The 21,859-nt window shown below is 42.2% G+C and overlaps 1 protein-coding gene across 1 annotated transcript; it reads left to right on the plus strand.

The window, feature by feature from the left end:
- The first annotated feature begins 11,807 nt into the window (after nt 1-11,807).
- fstl3 (follistatin-like 3 (secreted glycoprotein)) lies at nt 11,808-20,709 on the plus strand. The gene is made up of 5 exons (XM_086116059.1): nt 11,808-12,002; nt 12,929-13,108; nt 16,090-16,305; nt 17,156-17,383; nt 17,466-20,709. The coding sequence occupies exons 1-5, from the start codon at nt 11,936-11,938 to the stop codon at nt 17,516-17,518; spliced, it is 744 nt and encodes a 247-aa protein (XP_085972185.1). The 5' UTR covers nt 11,808-11,935; the 3' UTR covers nt 17,519-20,709.
- Nucleotides 20,710-21,859: the final 1,150 nt, after the last annotated feature.

The following is a 21,859-nucleotide window of genomic DNA, read 5'->3' on the forward strand; positions in this document are numbered from 1 at the left end:
CCAGCTAAAAGATGAATGAATCAAGTTGTTGACAGACTGGGTGGAGCTAATCGGGGAGGGGGGGGGGGACAAATCAGCATCAGGTAACCCCCCCCCCCCCAGAACAAGCGTACGCAACATTTCAGCGTGACTATCAAACCCACTGTGATGTTAATCACTGTTGAAGACCTCACATAACGTAAACTAGCGACACTTTTAAAATGGACTCCAACTGACCCACGAGCCTAAAAGTTGCAAGTGCTGTGGACAAAAGGGGGATCTCTGGTTTAATATCTCATTGTTTCATTTCTATATGAATTTATTTGATAAGATTCTGTTTTACATCGGGTGATTGGAAGCTCCAAATGTCCTTCTTTCCAAGGCATCATTCATTGAAGGACAATAACGTACAATCAAGCAGTATGCACTCTTGACAAATAAAGCTCTTTTAATCAGCGCTAACAAGTGTTCTTTGTCAACAAATCAGTGTCGGGTGCCTCTTTTTCATTTCATCCTCCTCTTCATCACCTCTCCATCACAGCGGGGGTCTCAGCTGATGAGGGAGATCCATAAATATGCAATCAGAGCGAGGTTCTCATTATCACCCTGGCCATCTAAACCGGAGCCGTCAAACCCAAATTCACACCGTTTGGAAGACAACGACACCTTGGCGAAGGACTCGCAAAGGGGTCGGCGGGTGAAACTAAAATAAAACGCAAAGGTGATGCACGACGTTACCGAGAGTGTGCCTATAAGCTGACTGCTGCAGAATGACTCACCCTGTTGCCATGGCAACCCAAAGACATGCGCTCCTTCTAATGTGCAATTTCAAGCGGCCGGTTTAGCAGGCAGGCAGCCGAGGGGGGGGGGGGGGTTGTTGTGATGTACCATTGTGGTGAAGGGTCATTGAGGGCAGCGTGGGCGCGCGTGCGTAGGTGTCGCACCAAAAATAAAAAATGAAATAAAAGTATCAGCGGAGATAACGCCGTAGACCAATGAAAGGCATTGTGTGTTGAAATGCTGCATGTGGGTGTTAAACTTACATGGCCTCGATAAATAAAAGCCACGTAGGACAAAGTCTGGCCTCCCACCTTCTTCATTATGAAGTTTTTATTGCTGCAGGAATTCTCATGTTCCCTTCACACGTTCATTTCCATCACCCTGAAACTGTGCAGTATGAGGCACAATGACTCATTCGTTTAAATCGCTGTTTTTTTTTAATTGCTCACTGTGACTGACATGAAATGTCAGAGTTGTCAGTCAACGTGTCAGATTTGTTTCAGATGGCATTTCATACAAGGTTTGTGAGCCTTGTCCCCTGTGTGTGTGTATATAATCATTCCACATTGTTCTTTTGTAAATAACATGCCATTGTGTCATTATGCAAGGTTATTATTGCATGTCACAAGTTCCTTTTATATTCAGTATCCTGTATGTGTAACTGGAGCTGCTGTGTTCATCCTTGTATACTGCATTCCTTGTCTGCTCGATTTCACAAAATGTCAACGTGGAGGTGGAGTACACCACGGCTTGCGGGCTCTCACATGTTGTGATTGAAACATACAGTATGACAGTCGAGCTATTCCGTGACACAAAATGAAAGGGAATGTTTCCGTCTTCCCGTGCAGCGGAGGCGGGAGAAAAGCAGATTTGCGAAGAGACAAAGAAAGGCTCTGGTGTTTCATTTAATTGGCTCCTGTGTGGACACGCGCTCTCTTCCTGGTTGCTCGTTTGTTATGCTCGGCACTAGGAAGAAGAAATGTTCCAATAGAGAGGCTAACACAATAAAACAAGATGGGATGGTAAATAAATCCAGTGGCGCCTTTGACTTCTGTGTTTAATTCCTGTCTTGACCATGCTCGGAAAGCACAACACTTGTATGTCAAATCAGCAATCCTTATTGGAATGAATGGAAATGGCACTAATTGGTCCCAGCCCCACAAAAAAAAAAACACCCCCAAATTTTGAATGAATATAATAAGGAAAGCAGCATTCTAAAGCATAGAATAGAATTTTGTTGCCATTGTCACGGGATCAATGAAAATCAGTAAAATTATAATACAAAAACGGATTTGAATCATAAAATGTTTTGTTTTAACCAAAGCGAATTGAACTGCTATTTTATAGTATTCCATGCTTGACTCGTATCACACCCCTTGTATCGAGGTACATGATCTTTTATGATAATGCACAAGAAACATACATTCATTCGATGTTGCTGATTTGTTTTTTGGGGAATTTCATTAACCTAAATAGGCTTTGTTACTGAACCATTTGTATTTAAATATCCATTGCTTAAAGCTTAATACCACCAAAACATTGATGCTAGTTTGGTTAGCCCGTTTATTGCCTTTTACATTGTGGGTTAGCATTAAGCTATCGGACCTTTTGTAAATTGTACAGTTTGAGTAAATACATAACATGTCATTCTTTTTGTTGTATATGTACAGTTAAATTGTGAATGGTAAACAATACTTCATCACTATTTTCATGATGAAAACGACAACAGTTATGTCACAAACACAAAAGAAGCTTCTGTGTCCCTAATTAAGTCAAAACATCTTCACATCCACACTAAGTTTGTCATTCATAACATTTCAAGTGGGCAAACGGGTGAGCAGTCGGTGACATGTTGGTGACATAATGGCGACCTCCCACAGCAGTTGCGTATCACCGGTACGCAGTTGTCCTACCTTTTTTGCCGACCCATTGAACACAGAAGCATAAAGACCTTTTGTTTTGTAACAGCTCGCACAGCATGGTGACAATTTGTGTGCGTGCGTGAAGTGCTTTTCAAAACGATTACGTGAATGACGCGTGGGAGGCCCCAGTGCTTCGGTACAACCAAGCATTCTGGGAAATAATGACTCCTCCTTGTGCCCTTGTCGCACAGCCAGGTGGAGTTTTGACGTCATCGTCGTCCTTGTGCGCTGGCCGCCTTGTTTTATTTTTATTTTATTTTTTATATTGCTGTTATTTTGCAAGCAGCAACCCACACACTCAATCTCCACTTACCGTACCTCACCACCTCCGCCGTGCACTTACGTAAAAGAACTTTTAAGGGCAATTACACCTGCAATGCACTTCTTTTGGGCTACCTGGGCTTGCAGGCCTCAGGAAATATCCGGGTTTTTTTTCTCTCCAGGTGCCTTGCATTCAACATAAATGAACTAAAGTGATGAATTTAGTCGTCGTTTGATTGAATGTGTGCCTTATAAAGGTCGTTTACTGTTTGTTTTTAGGTGGTTGCAACAAATTTGACCCTGTTATGGGGGGGGGGGGGCGCGCAATCATTTTTTAACCAAATAATTTGAATGGGTTCCTCCTACACACATTTCAATGTAGGAGGGTTTGTTTTTGAGTTTAAAGTCAAAGTACCAAATTGTCCTTTTTTATTGCAAAGCAGCATGAGGTGCCTTTTAGCATTTTTAGGACCCGACAGGTGTGTTCAATCAAGTAACTGGGGCAAACCAAAGGAAGAGCAAGAGGGGGGGGGGGGGTTGATGGGAGGTTTGCAATTGGTGCATTTTTTATTTGGTGCAGTACATCATGTGGAAATAAAGGTCAATGAAATCCCATTTTAATTCTTATTAGAATATTTTATAATGTTGCTTTATTTTATTTTTTGTCATTACTGTATATTTATTATTTGCATGCTTGATACTTTACACCACCCTAAGCAGCACAACATTGGTTGCAGCGCCATCCCCCTCAGTTAAATAAGCTTTCCATAAATCTAACCAGACATTTTTTTTTCACATTTTCAAACTAAAAATCCATTGTAATCTGATGTTTTCTTCATGCAATGTACATTTGGTTCTATTTTAAGTCTCAAGCCTTGACTAATTAATACTGCATGGGCTTCGGCACGGGCCCTCCCCTTTGTGTTTATAATGATTGACAGGGTGATGCCGAATTACTTAAAAAAAAAACGACATAAATTTAAATATTAATAAAGCATCAGGCTCATTTCGGTCTACCGGTACCCGTGGCGCCAGGCACCGCGTGAATCAAACCGTGCCCTGGCGGTGAGATTGATCTAAAAAGAGACTCATTAATCAGCCTGTCAATAAAGAATTGAGAAACAAAACGTGGGAATCTGCTGCGAGTAGTCGCCATTAATTTCCATGTAAAGCCCAGGTGGGGTCACGCAATTTGTAAGATATGAAATGAAAAGTTGAATACAAAGAGGTGTCTAAAAGTGCACCCCATAAGCACTGTATTTTGTGACGGAAATGGTGGTTAAATGACATATCGTCTCTTCAGACTGGGTTTGAATTGATTTATGTATCCAGTGGTGTTGTTCATGTAACAAAAGCCTCAGCTACGCCTAGGTCTTTTGTCGTCATGGTAACTGCAGCCAGCTGGAGCATCAGCACTTGTCATCAAAAGGGGCTTCACGGTGGACGCATTCACTTCATTTTCATATTTTTATCGGGGCTGGCTGCTGCATTTGAGTAAGAGGATTTTAGTGTTGGTGAAGCAGCATGTGGCTCATCGCCCCAGGGTTATCTCTGTACTCCCTGTGCTGAGTAAATGTAAATGTGATGGCTCCTGGTTAATTTAAGTGCGACCGCAGCTCGGAGCACGACTGCTTTCTGTGCTTTTGCTCAGTGGAACTACTTCTTGAAAGAATTAAAGGGACAGTGGAACGGGCTGAACATTGGCACTTGTGTTGTAGTTTTATATGTAAAAAATGATGTCAGCAGCTAAACATCGGATGAGAAAATGAAGAAAGTATGGACCTCGATATTGAAATTGACTCCCAAATTGACCTGGCAAGACAAATGAAATTTGCAGATTCTCTCTTGGAAGCCGAAGTGTTTTGGAAAGAAATGGCTTATTTGTACAAGAGGAAAAGAGCAGCAAGTATAACATTAACTTTTTTTATTCAATTCATTCCGAATACACAAAAGGCTCACTTATGCTTAATAATACGAATAATGAGTACCGGTATGTTTATTTCTCACTTCTTCCCCAGTCTAAGATGCGAGCCAGAGTAGCACACACAGTCATTACATGATACAATATAGTGATTACAATTGTGTATTAATAATTAGGTGATATCGATTAGCTTGTCTGGCTCCGGCATACACCTCCAGGCCTTGTATGCTTTTTATTTATTTATTTATTTATTTTTATTAATGGATTTATGATGGCTCATATTTGTGCCGCCATTTTTGCAGTGAGTCATTGAGTGCAAACACAAACTTGTTCATGCTACGCATTAGTAAATGACTTCCTTCTTCACAGAACTTAGATTTAAGAAAGTGTGAGAACGCTTACAGCAAAGATGTCATGCTGACGATGTTGTGGAAAATCATTTTTTACTAAACATGCTTATCTAAGCTCAGAGGGACTCGTTTTGAAGACATGAATGGCATCAAGATGAGATGGAGGCAAACCAACTTAGCACATGAGACAGTTCTGAAGTTTTGTCCATAGCTAATGCATTGAACCAATCAGGGAGCAACACAGAGCAATCGGGTTGCTGTTACATCTTGCAGAAGTTCCGCATTTGATAAACTTTGTCCCCCATCCCCTTTCCCACACACATACTTTAATAAGTGTCCATGGAGATTTGGTTACATAATCACTTGTGAGGGCAGCAGTTCATCAGAAATGCACTTGTCAATTTGGGTACATGCACTAAAAAGTGCTTCGGCCACTTTGGCTGACCTAGCTGCCGGGTCATGGGCTGAGAAAAGTTATGATATTAATTGGGCACTCTTTCAGAAATAAGATAACAAAATATTTACTTGGTTATTTCATTTCGTGCATGATTAGCAGGCATAAACTCCAAAGAGTCTTCTTTTTTTTTTTTTTTTTTTTACACAAACAATAAAAAGTCACATTTCCAGAACATGACCCTCTTAAAGAGTAAAGTTAATGGTTTTGGTCTCCCTTGCTTCTTCAGAGTGGAGATGGAATTTGGTGATATCAATTGACTCCTGACTTCATGCAGTCATTGATTTTTCCGGTCAAGCATTCAATATTATTTATAAGCACTATTCTCATGCCCAGTGCAAGTCTAGCGCAAAGCGCGGTTTAACTGTGCGCTAAGGTGGTTTACCACTTTTTTCAGTATTTTTGTAGATGGCCGCAGATAGAAAGGGCCGTTTGCGGCGTTGTGGGGGTGATCACTGTCAACTTGCTAAAAATAGTAATCGCGTTAAGTAGAGAAAGTTGACGTTATCTGGACTGATTAACATCGTTAGATGTTAGGGAGGAGCCACGCTTAACCCGGGTTGTTAGCAGAAGTTACCAGGTGTATGTTAGTTACCGTTTAAACTATGGATATACTGTAAACAATTATGAATATTTTCAGGAGTGTGTCAATTACGTTCATTGTTGCGTTATTGGTAGCGGCCAAGTCCTGCTGCTAAAATTCATGGGGGCACATTCTACATACAATGTGTTTCATTCTTAAATGAGATTCTACTCAGTTTCAATCCAAAGGCTCAACCAACTTTAGTATCAAAATACTTCTGGGCCTAACTAAGTTCTTTGATTTTCCTGTCAGGCGGATAGGATGTTATTCTATGACTCTAGTGCACAGTTGACCTTTAGTTTGCTTACGTAATTAACTTTATAATCTCCAGCCAATGTCCTGAATGTTCTCGAATCCTGTGTGGAACATCTGTTTGTTGAGCAGCATGCAGATGGAGCCTGACCGGAGGCCAATAGCGGCAGCAGTGGGTGTGGGGGTTTCTCCCCTCAGTCACGACTGCATCGGCATGCTGCTCTCGTCGGCAAATGGGCGGGGAGCCGAGGGGGGTGGGTGTTCCAAGATAAAGGTGAAGAGGAAGGAAGGAGGTGGGGGGGCAGCTGTATGAGCAGAGCGTGTGCTGACATTAACCTTCTCCATTAATGAAGCGCCGGGGGGACTTTGCATGCACAGGAAGGAAGTGGAGAGGTTGAGGGCAGCGTCAAAGTGGCAGAGGAGGAAGGCCGTCAATCAAAATGAGACTCAAATTGAGTGGACGCATGACGCGGCTTGCTTTTAACCTCACCACTCTCTTGACTTTGGTTACATTGTGACGTACGCACTGACAACTTCATTTATTCTCCATCACATTGACTCACCCGTACGACACTTGGTGATGACATTAGGTCAATACATAAGAGCTGCGTGGTACTAAGAGGTACTCCTGAGTAGAAGGAAATATGAGAAACGGCTCTCAGCATGACCCAATGCAAGTTTACACTGCAAAATACGACAAATTATTGCTATAAATGACTACAATTATGTCACTGATGGATGATGTGGTGCACGGGTGTCAAAGTTAAGGCCAGGAGACGGATAACTGAATTTATTGTAGCTCGCAGAAGCAAATATTGTGTCAACGTTCCTGATTCTGCCTAAAATCTCGATAACCTTTCTAAATGTCATGTGTAATGGGGCCCGCAGCAAAAAAAGTTTGACATCTCTGATGTGTTGTCTTTTTAGTTGTAATGTAGCAAGAGAGGAGAAACTGTACAGAGCATACAAAAGGACTTCGGAAAACGTTACTTAGTGTGGTTCAGATTTGTTTGGGGCTGGAGTTACCAAGCTTTCTTAAATTGAGACCTACTTCTTGTGTAGTGATTAATATAAAAGTTTGATCCACACTTCTGAAATAACTTATTTGCCCAAATTACTTTCTACAATACTGTTAGGAACTCACAATGTCCCATTACGAGCAAGCTATTTTTGGAACAGGCCTGGGAGCTACTCATGTAGTCCTAGGGGACTACCTGGGCCCTACAGGGACTAGGTTGGTGATGCCTGGCCGAATGATTAGTGAGTATATCTCACAATAGCGGTTTGAACCTTGGCTCATGTTTTCCTTTTTCACCTTCTCCCCATACTTGCTTGGGTTTTGTCCGGAAATGCCAGCATCATTGTGGGTTCCAAAAACATCCATGTTCGGCTGATTACGGACTCAGAATTTAGCTAAAGTATGAATGGCCATTTGTCCCTGAATGCCCTCTGATTGACTGGCGACCAGTTTTTGATTCGAAAGCCCACAATCTTATTTTGATGGCTTTTTAGATCAAAATGACGTCGTATGATCCCTTTAAACTGCCCGTATCAAGTACAGTATTCCAATCGAACGACAAATAGCCAACTGCCTGCAAGTGTGGCGAGATTTTTGGGCAAGGTAAATGGTGACCCCTTCTGGAACTGACTAGTGAACGCCAGAACATTTTCAGTACAGAGTCGTCTTCAAAACACTGACATACCCAAATAGTAGATGCTGGTAAAAATGTACATCCAGACATCATTTGAGGCTTCTGTTTTGTTAGCTACATCGACAAGGTTTTATTTCCATTCACATAATATTGCCATTTCTTAAATCAGTCAAGCTAAAGCTAATACTAGCTGCGGCCATATTACGAGTTTGCTTTTTATCACCATTACAACGCTATCTTTTGACAAGCAGTGGGTACGGACTATTCACAAATATTATTTTATGCCAGGGAAGCTCTGTTAAGAGAAACATAGAAGGTGGAGAGGCTGATCAACAACTCAGTCTTGATGCAACTTCTTTTATGTCGATGGGTGCCCTACAATTGGCCCCGCAACCAGTTCAGGGTGTACCCCGCTAGATGAGAACAAAAGCAGTCAAAAGTCACCAGCATTGTATGAGATGACTGTACACGAATCAGCAATACTAAACATATAAAGTCAATTACATGTAAGTGTCATAAACAAAATTATGCTGCAAAAAGCTAATTTGCAGATAGGACCCCACACTATTTAAAATGCCAACTTTTGCCACTAGATGACAGTGATGTCTTCCACCACATCCACCCAATGTTTGGCCTATTAACCAGAGAACTCCCTGCCTGCCCAGTCAGTCAAACCTTCAATATGTGTCCAGTTCACCCAGCGCAGCATGCCAATCTTCACTTTCACTCCGTCAGATGGAGCCACGCCACATGAAAGGGGGCCCCGATACGTGCGAAAGATCATACATTTGAGGGCGCTCCCCGTTCCCCGACATGCTGTATTCATTTGTATGGCTCGGCGGCTGTGATGCAAACCATATGAGTGAACGGGCAGACACCCAGCGAAAGAAGCAGCCCACCCACGGCTCGTAGGCTCGCTTTTTGTCTATCCTTCCCCTCCCAGGTCAGGCGGCATTCCTTCTTGGGCCCTGGGGATCTCGACTAATGAATGCAACCAACATCCTTCACGAGGACTGGGATATTACAACATGTGCTACTTAAAAGACAAAACAAAGGAAGAAAACGATGAAAAGAGAACATAAAATATGGTGTCAGACAAATTTGCTAGCTTCTCACAACAAGGCGCGTGTAGGAATGGTTGTTAGGATTGTATTATTATTTTGTGTTCAATGTTATGGACAGCGCTTTGTTACAGCTGCCGTTGTGAAAGGGCTACATAAATAATGAGGTATTCTATTGTATTGTAAGGAGGTGAACGAGCGCGCAGGGAGATGTTTGGAGGAGACTCCTCTTTGGTCACAAAAAAATAGAAGTCCTAATTCCTTACTTTCTTGTCATGTCCTTGAAAAAAAATATGCAATTGAAATAATGCATGAAAATATTGTATGTGTGCTAACGTGTAACGTCGACTGTACAAATGTGGGTCTAAAAAAAAAAAGTCTACTACTGGCCTGCGAAGTGAAAATCCCTCTCATTTAAAAAAAAAAAAAAAAAGAAAATGAATGAAAAGATTTTGTCGATGCCAAACCGCAAGTACGCATGTATTATTATGATTATTAATTTATTATCATTTAGTATTGAACAACAGAATACCTTCACGCCTTCTCTGACTCTGTCCTTCTTTCCCATGCTTTGATTTACCACAAAAGTTGGGGAAATCATTGCAACCGCAGCAGTTGGATCAGATAACAACAGACTGTCAATCAACTGCGGCGACACTGGAATGGTATGATCATTGGAGGCACTTGATTTTAATAAGATTTGGCACATGCTGGTTAGAAGAAGTCCCCCGGTTATAGGGGTGAGATCACAGTCTCTGCTTTCTATCACAGAAACCACATGAAGAAGGCAGGCTGGGGCAGTCAGGTCCATAAGTATTTGGACAATAATATTGCGTTGCTGTGACAGACCACCGCTGTACGCAGACTTCATGATAAAGAATTCGGATCAAGTGATGTCATTTGTAGGGCGGCATGGTGGTTGACTGGTTAGCACATCGGCCTCACACTGCCGAGGTGCGGGCTTTGAGTCTGGCTCCGGCCTCCCTGTGTGGAGTTTGCAAGTTCTCTTGGCTTTTCGCAAATGGATGATGACGGAATTCTTTTCCCTCGCAACATCGACAGAAGTCCATAATATTATGGGCTGGCGTATCATTGTCAAAATTTACAGCCAAGAGATTTCCTTCATGAATGTATACAGAGAGGGCTGGCAACAAGTTGCAAACCACTTGTAACGTTCAAGAACAGGAAGGCCTGATCAGACTGCAACCGATGAATGGATCCAAACATCAGCTCCCGTGTTTTGCAAATGAATTCTCGTGTATCAGAATGACAGAGATGAAAAGGAATAGCTCAACCAGAGGAACAGTTATGCCACGCAAATGGAATGGGCTCACAGGTGGAAAGGAATTGTGTGGTTAATTCCTCTGCGGATGATGACATATTGTACAAAAAAAAAAAAAAAAGACACACCGGGAAATAGAGATTTCAAGTCAACAGTGAGTGATTAAGATCTTGGGAACTTATAGGGCCTAAAAAAACACTCACAGGGAGTATGTGAACCACAATGACAATGACGCTCGATTTTCTCCACCCATGACTTTATTTTTTGTGGATTGTATGTTGTCGGCTGTCAGTCTTTCGCCAGCCTAAAAGCCACAAACGTCAGGCATTGAAACTGTGTCTTTGAAATGTTTTTTTTAGATAGGTATGGGGTATTTTTTTCAGTACTTATTTGTGATTATCCATCCATTTTCCGATCCGCTTATACTCACAAGGGTCACGTGGCGTGTTGGAGCCTATCCCAGCTATCATGGGGGGTCGGCGGCGAACACCCTGAACCGGTTGCCAGCCAATCGCAAGGCACACAGACGAACAACCATCAGTGCTCACACTCACACCTTGTGACAATTCAGAGTGTTCCATTAGCCTGCCACGCATGTTTGTGGAATGTGGGAGGAAACCGGAATACCCGGAGAAAACCCACATAGGCACAGGGAGAACATGCAAACTTCACACAGGAAGGCCGGAGCTGGAATCGAACCTTGCACCTTTGCATTGTGAGGCCGACACGCTACCCAATCGACCACCGTGACTCTGCATGCGATTCCCATTTGATAATTGCATCTTCGTATCCTTCAGTCATGTACAGTTGGTTTCAGAATTATTTGAACAGTGACTATTTCCTTGATGCAACACCCCAAAGGATTTAGAGGAAAGGAGTGGGAAAAGAAAATCCGCTCTAACGACTTCAGGTTGCATCCACTTAATAATCACCACATTTAGTGATTATTAAGCAATATCAAGTGTTTCCCCCAAACACTTCAAGTAGTCAGAACAATGCTGCCATCAATGACAAAAATCCAAGCTGTTGTGGTGTACTTAATGAGCGTGTAATTAGTCTTTTGTGAAGCTTATGAGGTCATAGACGTGGCTAGCGTCTGGCGCACGGAGGGATCATTTCCCGACTCTGGAAATTGACTCAGCCTCAAAGTGTCGTGCCTGCCCCTTCTTATTACTGGCTGAGAGCAGCGCCCATCCCAGCAGCATAATTCCATCTGGGCTAAATATTTATACAGAGGAGGAGGGTTGAGGTGTGAGGGGGGTGGGGGTGGGGGGGGCGGATTCTACATCACTTTAGCCACAACACATTCATTCACATAAGGAGAAAGAGGCTTCAACACCAAGTTAGTGTGAGAAGGTTCGTGCCGGAGAAACAACAATTTTATCCCTTTTTTTGGTGAATTTTATTTTTTCGGGGGGGGGGGGAAGAACAGCACAGGATGAAGAGCTTTGTGATATTCGCTGTTACTCTCACTTTGTGTCAGATTGGGAGGAACCCTGCCAGTGGTACGTAGATTTTGGATTAGTAATTGCATGAATTGGTGCATTTAGTCCCCTTATTGTGCAAAAAGAGCTTCCAAAGGTGTGTGGAAAAATAGCATATCGTGTTTAAAAGAACAAAACTGATGGAAGAAGCTAGTTGAAATGCATTTACTTTTATGAGCCGAGTTTCCCAAACTTAGGCTTGAGGACCCACAGGTGAATTTTTTATGTTTATTTCTTGCAGGTCTATCATGCGCATAATTTAGTGGAAGTTGTATTTCTTTCAAGCTTGTTTAAATGAATGAATCTGTGTTTTGGTGGTTGTATTTAGCTCACAAAGTGCGGGTAGGTCAATGCATTTGCAGTTCAAGATCATTTTTCATACGTTTGGCTCGAGGAAAAATGAAAGTCGAAAAGGTCTGGAAACTTGGATCCAAGGCAATGACTTTACCATTTTATGATCACTTGTCCAGTGACTTCTCCTTGGAATCTATTTACCTTCCTAACCTACCTAATCTAGTTACCAAATCTATGTACTGCCCGGTTGACTGTGTAATAAGCTTACCTAATTGTTTTTTTACTGTTAGCTATCCAATTACCTACCTCCCGTACCAACTTAATACCTAATTACTAGGCGATTTCACTACCTTCCTACTTGCGTACCTTACACACAGGACAATATATATCTTCGCACTGATGATTCTACCTACGAACCTAAATGATCTCTGAACCCACCTAATCCGTCTACCTATCTCTGCCTCCCTAGAATTGTTACATTTCTTTTTATCTACCGACCTACTATACTGTCTATTGCTCTGCATGCCTACTGCTACGAGATATACAAACTACCTAATCTCTCCACGGATACTCGACCCATCAACCCGCCTTATCTCTGCGCCTGCCGACCTATCGGGTCTATCTGTCCCACTCATCATTTGCGATCTTTGCAGCGGGGATGTGTTGGCTTCAGCAGAGCCACCGGTGTGACATGGTGCTGATGAGAGGGGTCACCAAAGAGGAGTGCTGCGGGGGTGGCCGGCTGGACACGGCGTGGTCCAACACCAGCCTGCCCATGAACGAGGTCAGCCTGTTGGGATTCCTCGGCATCGTCTCCTGTAAACCCTGCAAAGGTAAATGCAGGAAAGAAAGCAACTTGAGTCACTTTTTCGGGTTTCACTTTTTTACTGAAAAGGGAATTGAATTGCATCGCATATGAATGAGTGATGTCTCCAGGGAACCATCTATCCGTTTTCGATTGTGCTCATCCTTATTAGGGTCCGAAATCAGATGGAGCCTATCCCAGTGTGGTGCACCCGGGAGTGTTCGCCGGCCAATCACAGGCCAGGCAACATCAACACGCTTTGCCCTGCTTTACGATTAAGGATATTTAGAGGAAAACACATGTCAATTTTCCCCAACACAAGTTACACCTGCACAGTCTAATGCTATCCAAAAGAAAAATTCACATTATTTACTCATTGTTCAACAAGTTTATTGCTGTCATTGTAGTTGTATAAAACCACACTATAGCACACTGAGGGGTTTTTTTTGTAGCAAAATTGAGCTCTTTTGGTTATCTTCACGTGAGATGGCCAATCCTGTCTGAACATAAAAATACAGTAAATGTGTTGTGCACATCAACATGTACCCTTAATAAACAATCAGATCCTTTGAAATAAAATGCTAAATGTAATCTCTGAATACATGCAGCTCAGTAGAAAGACCAGTTTCTCAAATGTTGCTATTTCTAGGTACATATGGTTGAGCTGGCACAGAAATTAAGCTATCTACTTTGTAATTCATTGTGGTAAACAAAGCCAAACAAATTGACGCAAATACTTGAAGACAGAAACACAGTGAGTGCTGCATAAAATTGTAGAGTGCACCTTACAAAACAGGTTGTGCATTTTGTAGCTAATTAACACGATCAAGTTTGTGATGTGGCTGGCGAACAGAATGCAGATGAGAGAAAGACACACACACACATACAGGAACACACGCAGTGTGGGGAGCTCCACATAACTCCACTCGGCTGTCCCATGCGAGAATCTCCACAAGGTTCATCCAGGTTCACTTGAACAGTTGAGTAATGTGGTTATGCAGTTCATCTGGACTTGACACCAAATTCAAGGAAAGAGATGTGTGTGTGTGTGTGGTGGGGGGGGGGGGGGGGGCGCGTTGTGGGATACCACAAAGTACTGATAAAAGGGCACCTCCCACGAGTGTTTCCAGGGCATAACATGTCTATTTTAAGGTTATCCATCTTACACATTGGAAAGGGAGTGAGAGCACTCCTGGACGACAACCCCGAATGAACATCACCTTCGAGTTTTGTGGCAAGACAATATCTGGAATGTTCAAAGTGTAACGTTTTGTGTATGAACAGTATCTTGGTGGAAATGAAGTTTATATGCTGTATTTTTGGGGTCCCAGTCTGGTTGGTTACTTTCAGTACCTGGCTTGGTCATCGGTGAATCTCAGGGAACTTATAGACAAACAAAAATTCCCATTCACATCTCTGGGCAATTTAGAGTCTTCAATGAACCCAAAATGCATGTTTTTGAAATGTGGGACCCAGTGGATAAACACGCATGCATAGGGTAAAAAAAAATACAAATTCCACACAAAAAGGGCGAATATTCAAATCCAAACCTCAGAACTGTGAACAGATGGGCTAACCGTTATTTCACCATGCTGGCTTTGGTTTCTCCCACTGACACGTCCATGTTGGAGAACCAACATTTCATGTTGCGATGTGAAATATGCTTTGACAGAAACCGAAATACAACATTTGTAATTTATATGTTGGCAGCCAAACGCGCCCCCCCCCCCAAAAAAAACAAGAGGACCTTTGTGAGGACTCTCGTAAAACTTTAAACTCAATATAATAAAATAAAATCCATGAATAAGATACGATATAATAAATACAATAGTTGAAGCGTGGCATTATATTTTTCATAATTTTAGTATTGCCTTTGGAGGACTAAAACCTGAAATGGTCCCTCAAAGGAAAATTTCTCCTTCAAAGTCATGGGAACAAATAGGCATGTATTTTTATTTTTATTTTGCTATGGACTCTGCTCCGCCTCAGATTACACTTCCAAGCAAAACGCTGGCAATGTAACTCATCTTCTTTATCTCTCAAGATATAAAACTTTCCACAAAAGTCATTTGAACTCCTCCGACTGCCGTTCCACCCTAACCCGTCCGCCTCTGCGGGAGCTTAGGCCGCGTCATTGGACGTGTTATGAAAACACGCCCGGCCTGCATTCCATCCGTCGCAAACGCCCCGCTGCGTACCACTCACCAAAAGCGATGTGCTTATTGTAAATATCAGGCAAGGTTAAAACTTGTCATGTAGTCCGCTTTATGAAGAAGAGTCACCTGCAGGCTCATAAAGTTAATGAGGCCCAAACATTCAGTCAGGAACAGACCTGAAAAGCTTTTCTAACAGGGATCGGGAACCAAAGTGATGGAGAGTGCAACAATTGTTCATCAGGAGGCCACAAAGGACCACACATGCCCTAACCAATGACAAAAACATTGTTCGCCTAATAATGTAGAAGGTATTTCATTTTTCATCCATTTCTCAATGTATGTATGAAAGCCACGATTCAACAGCAACAGGTTTGAAGCAAACAACGCAGTAACTACTTCCTGTATTTTTTTTCTTGAGCAAATGGGTCTCTTTTTTTTTTTTTGGTTAACCCAAATTATTCAAAAAAAAATTCTGAGCCACCTCCAATATACATTTCCTCTCCTACCAACCTAACAGAATTTTTTATTGAAAAAAAAAAAGAAGTGAACGGCGCTGAGCCGCAAGTATTTGGACATCTACTGTAGTATAGGAAACGTGTTTAGAAACGCCCCCCCACCGAAAAAAAATGGGGGGGGTTTCAAGCCGGTACTGCAGTGGACAGCTTATCATGTCATCAGGTTACAGGGTGCATGAAAGGGTTAATCAAGGGTCCACTCGGAGTCTGCTCGTTGGGAACATGCCGCCAATTGCCCATTCCAGCGGCAGTAAAAATATTGAAATAATTCAGGACTTCTTATTTTACTTTGTTACATCCCCCCTAAAAATGTTTTAAAACTCCATCTTCTTTTGCAGAGACGTGCGAGGGTGTAAAGTGCGGCATCGGGAAAGTGTGCAAGATGAAGATGGGAAGGCCGCAGTGTGTTTGCGCTCCAGACTGCTCCCACATTGGACGCAGGCATGCCGTGTGCGGCAGCGATGGAAGGTCATACAAGGACGAGTGCATCCTACTCTTGGCCCGCTGCATGGGACACCCCGACCTGGAGGTCATGTACCAGGGCGAGTGCAAAAGTAAGTGTTTGACCCTCGGACTTGAAGGAAGGATTTTATTCAATAATAAAAAGCCCAGAAATGTAATGGGGGAGATTCATGTCGGGATTTAGATAATAAGTATTTTACCATTTGAATATGGTACTGGAAATTCTATCGAATAATCATGTATTTGAATAAACTTTTTTTTTTTTTGCTCTATTAAGGACCAATTTTAAAGACGAAATAGTAAATAACAAAGAACAACTGGCAGAGCTGCCAACCAATAGAAACTAACTACCAGAACAATTTGTCTCAATTTTCACAATTTTAAAATTACTGTGTATTTATGTAAAAAAAAATTTATAATATTACGGCAGAACACTTATTATGCAATCAAACAAAAGTGACATGACCGCCGTGTTTCATCACCAAGAATAAAAGCAACTGGAACCGTGTCGGGAGAACCGCTCAACTCGCTACACTGATTACCTGATTACTGTTTTAATCTGACTTGTGATTTATTGACTGACCATAATGCTTGTTGGTGAGAATTTTCTGATGTTGTCATGGTGAAAGCTTCAAAAAACTGGAAAGCAAAGCTAATTGAAGTAGACAACTGTACTGTCTTTCACATTCATTCATGGTTCTTTTGTGGTTTTTTTAAACCTAATTTATAAATCAAAACATTTACGCAGGATAAATCTGACACCGTTTAGTGTAATACAGATTAATTACAATGTAATTCATGCATGAACAAGAATCGCTTATTAAATCCCAATCGCAATATTGATCAAAAAAATTACAATCCATTATTTTTCAAAATTGTTCACCCTTAGTCGTAGCCATATCAAAATCATGGGATTGAAATGTGTTTCTCATGTTTTGGCAGAGTCCTGCTCCAACGTAGTGTGTCCAGGAACGCACACCTGCGTGACGGACCAGACCAACAGCGCCCACTGCGTCACGTGCCGATCCACACCCTGCCCTAAACCGCTGCCCTCCGAGCAGCCCATTTGCGGTAACGACAACATCACGTACCCCAGCGCCTGCCACCTGCGCCGCGCCACCTGCTTCCTGGGCCGATCCATAGGAGTCCGCCACTACGGACACTGCAACAGTACAGACACCTCAAAGTAGATTAGCTTCTAAAATGACTTCCTAATCTCACCATCACTCTTCCTTTTCCCCGTACCTTGCAGGTGCTCCAAGGAAAGTGCGCGTGTTTGACGGCAGTGAAGAAAACGCCGTCTAAAAAAAAATCGACAAACGCACAACAAGATGACCTCTGTTGTGTTTGTGACAATCATCCCTCTATATTGTACACAATTTATTTGATGTGGAAGCAGTGGCATGGCGTAGCGGAGGTGCTAGAGGAGCGGTCGCCCCATGGTGAATAGTTTTGGGGGGGTGCAAATTTTTTTTAAAAATGTAGTAATGGTGATGATTTAGTCTATTGTTTAGGAGTCCTTGTTCATTTTTGGGTATTTAATTTTTTTTTTTTTGTAAAATATGTTTATGTAAAATATGTTTGGCAATGCACCATGCTACAGACAAACACATTTTTGCAACTTGTTTGCCTCACTTCCGCGCATCTCCATTGTCCAACATGATCAAAAATGACAGAATAGAGACTTTGCTGTAGTGTAGGGTAGTTGACACAGGCGTAATTTTATGCAAAAATGTATTTTAAAGCCATGTCGGAATAGCAGTAATAGCATAGTGAGCGAGAAGTATGCTACGCCAGCAAGTACAGGATTTTTGGGGGACTGCAAGTTGCTTGACTACTTCTACTTCTTCTATTTTCTTTTGGTGGTTGGCACACACTTTTGGAGCATTACCACTTTATTTTCACCATGATCAAGAATGTTTTTTCTTCTCCTTTCTTCTTCTTCTTCATCATCATCATGGCGGTTGGCAAATAATTTTGAAGGCCGGTGATCATAAGGTGGTGGTGATGCACCAAGAATATTTGCCAACCACCAAAAGAAAGTCAACATGATTAGCGAGCAGTGATTTGGGGTGACAAGGCTCGAATTTTCATATCTACAAGTCACTCTTGAGTATAAGCCAAATTGCGGGGAAAAAATTGCAATTTATGGTCTGGAAAAACAAAATTAGGGCTCAACCAATTAATCAGTCAATAAAATAAAATAAAGAGATTTTTCTCTCAATCGCAAACAAATGCTCTGCCGATAATTCATATCTTAATAGTTGGAAGGGCAAGGGACCAAAAAGAAGTACGGTAATTTAATTTCTTCTATTTTCTTTATTATTAATTGACTGTTCGATTCCTGCTCCGGCTTTCCTGTGTGGAGTTTAAATGTTCACCTAGTACCTGTGTGGGTTTTCTCCGGGTACTCAGAGTTCCCCCCACATGCCAAAAACATGCGTGGCAGGTTAATGGAAGACTTTAAATTGTCCCTTGGTGTGATTGTGAACATGAATGGTTGTTTGTCTATGTGTGCCCTGCGATTCGCTGGCAACCAGTTCAGGGTGTAGCCCGCCAACTGCCCAAAAAGAGCTGGGATAGGCTCCAGCACCCCCTGTGACCCTTGTGAGGATAACATGATCGGAAAATCGATGGATGGATTAATTGGCTGATTATTGGAATTGTATTTCGCCAAATATCGGAATCTGCATCAGCCTAAAAATAAATGAATAAAATCTATCGATCGAGCCTTAATCAAAATGAGCAAGTATGCTATTGAAGCAGGAGAATGTTTGGAGGGTGCGCTAAATGTCAGAGACCTATCTTTTTTTTTTTTTTTTTTTTTAATGTGGCAGTCGTAGGTGTCATATCAAAATTTGAGTGGGAAGCAAAGTATAGAAAGGATGGCATCGCATGAGGGAGGAGTGGAGAGAGTAAGAGGTTAGTTAGTCTGGGGTTCAAAGTTTTGGCGGTGCGCATAATCTGAAGAAACCTCTGTAAAATTCGTGTTGCTCGTAACAGTAGTATTCGTACTCGTTAATCAGTCAAAATTAGTGGGTATTATGGGATGGAAGCAGTGGTCAAGTGTGGGTGAGGTGCCAGGGTGGATGACTGTCCTGGGTTTAAAATTGTGGGGGTGTGCAAAATTGTAAAAAATAACCAAAAAAAACAAAAGTCGTAGTTGTGGTAATTATTTTTAACCCCCCCCCCCCCCACCCTACCCCAAAAAAAACATTCAGAATCACCTTGACAGTGTTGTGTGGCTTGATTCCCCCTAGCGAGATATTTGACTTCACTTTGCCCTGAGCTACAGTGGCACAACAAGCTGCAAACGGCTAAAAACGTACCTAGTGCACCCAGCGATCACTCCAGGTCGAAACGTAACCCACACTATGCCACCGTGTGTTGAAGACCTCTATTGAAAAATACATGCTACATAATTTTGGGCAGATGAACACATCAAGAGAGACAGAACACCATGGGAGACGTGTTCATTATTTATTGGAGAAAGTATCAATCACTATTTATGATTTTATCCTAGTAACAGAGGCCATGTATCCTTGGGAACGCTGAAGCAAAAAGTATATTTATTGTGCTTTGTTTTTAATCCTTTGCCACTTGCTACCGCATTTTTATTGCCTGGTTTTATGACAAACAGTCTTTTCCTCATTAAGTCGATGAGATAAAATCTGGGCCGCCGGGCGGAAAGTTTATAGCTGTGGCAATTTCAAATCTGCACCGTGAGGGATAAAGTTGTGTGTGTTTCTTTCAGTCAGCAAAGTGTGTACCTAGGAAACATTTCATGTTTACACAACGGAAAAATATGACAAATCGTTTTGAGCATGTATTCGATATCAGTGAGATCCATCTTGAGGTCATTGTGAGTTGTTTTCGCTAGTATGACAATTCTGCATTCTACTAGTTCTACTGGCGTGCTGAATTCTACTTGCTAATTTTACTAGCAAGGACCATGAGCGTACGAGTACAAGGACCTTAAGATGGATATCAAGGGTGTCCAATAAATTCTCTAATGGCTTTTCATAAACAACCCCCTTCCAAACATTCCTAACATTGAACTGTTTCTGTTTTGGTTTTGCTTTTCCAACAATACTTCCTCTGATCTAACGCTCACCTTTGTTTTTCTTTTATTTTATAAATACAACTAAGCTTTTGTAGGATGTGCTCTGCTCTTGGGGTTTTTTTTTTGTTTTTTTTGGCTGCATCGATTTGATCAGAATTCCCCAAAAGAATGTAGTGGAGAAGATCAAATTAGTCTCGGAATGGACCGCAGTAACCAACACTTGATGTCCCGCCGTCAGGGGTGAGTCAGATCTGTGTCGTGGTGACGGCCTCGGTGAACTCCCCCGAGTCCGCGGTGAAAATTTGAACTGAGCACGCGGACGTCTCGCGTCTGTGTGTGCGCATGTGTGTGTAATCTACTGTGAAAAACTGAGTAATAAATGCATCCTATTTTTGTACTGCCGTTTTCACATCATAAAGTCATTACTCTAAGACTTGCTGCGCCTTCTTTCGCTTTTGTTCAGTGGAGTTGATCTCGCTTGCTGCCAGAGGTGGTCAAAGTATACCCACTATGAAGAAATGGAGATACAGTCAAACCTCAGTTTTCGAACGTCTCTGTTCTCGACCAAATCGGTTTTCGACCAAAAATGTCAATTTTTTTTTATGCTTTGGATTACGACCGAAAATCAGTTCTCGACCAAACTGAGCGCACTTGAATGCGCCACTTCACTCCTCTCGCCTTCCTTACATGAGGAAGTGACGCTTCCTCGTGTTGACGAGGAAGTGACGCTTCCTCATGTATCGTTCCATTGTGAGCAGACGTGTTCAATAAAGATTTTTTTTTTTTTTTTTTAAAGAGCATGGTTTCGGTTTTCGAACAAATCGAACAGCCTTCTGGAACGGATTATGGTGAAAACCGAGGTATGACTGTACTTCAGAATACTTCCCCCTAAGATAGCCCAAGTACGCCTTAAAAGACAAATGTCCATCTGGCCTGACAAACAACTAGAGTCAGAGGAAGGAATTATTTTATTTTCGCCACAGGAAGGCCAACCACTTGACTTAAAGAAACTTAAAGAAAAGGATATCCACGGCGGGTCCAAACTCCTTATCCACTGAATTGGAGACCCAGCAAGTTAACTCAAAAGAGTTTGCAGCAATGAAGAGGCTCATTAGCTTAATTCACAAAAGAGAAGGACCAAGTACAAAGGGGGGAAAAAAATCCAGCGATTTTCTTATCTGACATTAGGCCACAAGGGCAGCAGCTTAAGTAGGGAAATCAAGTCTTTCCTCTCCCCAGCCACTTCATTCATCTCTTCCAGGGGAAGGGATTCTCCGCCTAGCCAGCAGATAAGGCTTAGGCTGTCCAACGTGTACTGCACCGTCCCCTTGATCTTCCTCCTGTTGGGACATGCCCAGAGCACCTCACCAGTGAGCCATACCAGGAGGCATCACAACACGGTGCCTGAGCCACCTCATCTCCTCTAAATGCATTGGGGGAACCTGGACACTCAGTGGAGGAAACTCATTTTGGATGCTTGAATCAGCGATCCTGTTCTTTTGCCTGGATTCGTATGCCAAATCTGCATTCACATATTTGTTGACCATATTGGAAAATGGAGTGCAGTAGTGCGCTATTACAAT

Source organism: Hippocampus guttulatus, chromosome 7 (assembly GCF_054856545.1).
Source record: "Hippocampus guttulatus isolate MCC_2025c chromosome 7, RoL_Hgut_1.0, whole genome shotgun sequence".
NCBI lineage: Eukaryota > Metazoa > Chordata > Actinopteri > Syngnathiformes > Syngnathidae > Hippocampus > Hippocampus guttulatus.

What these genes read in the sequence shown, in the direction of transcription:
- fstl3 (XM_086116059.1), top strand. Translation starts at nt 11,936, where the DNA reads ATGAAGAGCTTTGTGATATTCGCTGTTACTCTCACTTTGTGTCAGATT. An exon ending in TGGGAGGAACCCTGCCAGTG is followed by an intron (nt 12,003 to 12,928) that starts GTACGTAGATTT and finishes CGATCTTTGCAG; the next exon opens with CGGGGATGTGTTGGCTTCAG. An exon ending in CCACTACGGACACTGCAACA is followed by an intron (nt 17,384 to 17,465) that starts GTACAGACACCT and finishes CGTACCTTGCAG; the next exon opens with GTGCTCCAAGGAAAGTGCGC.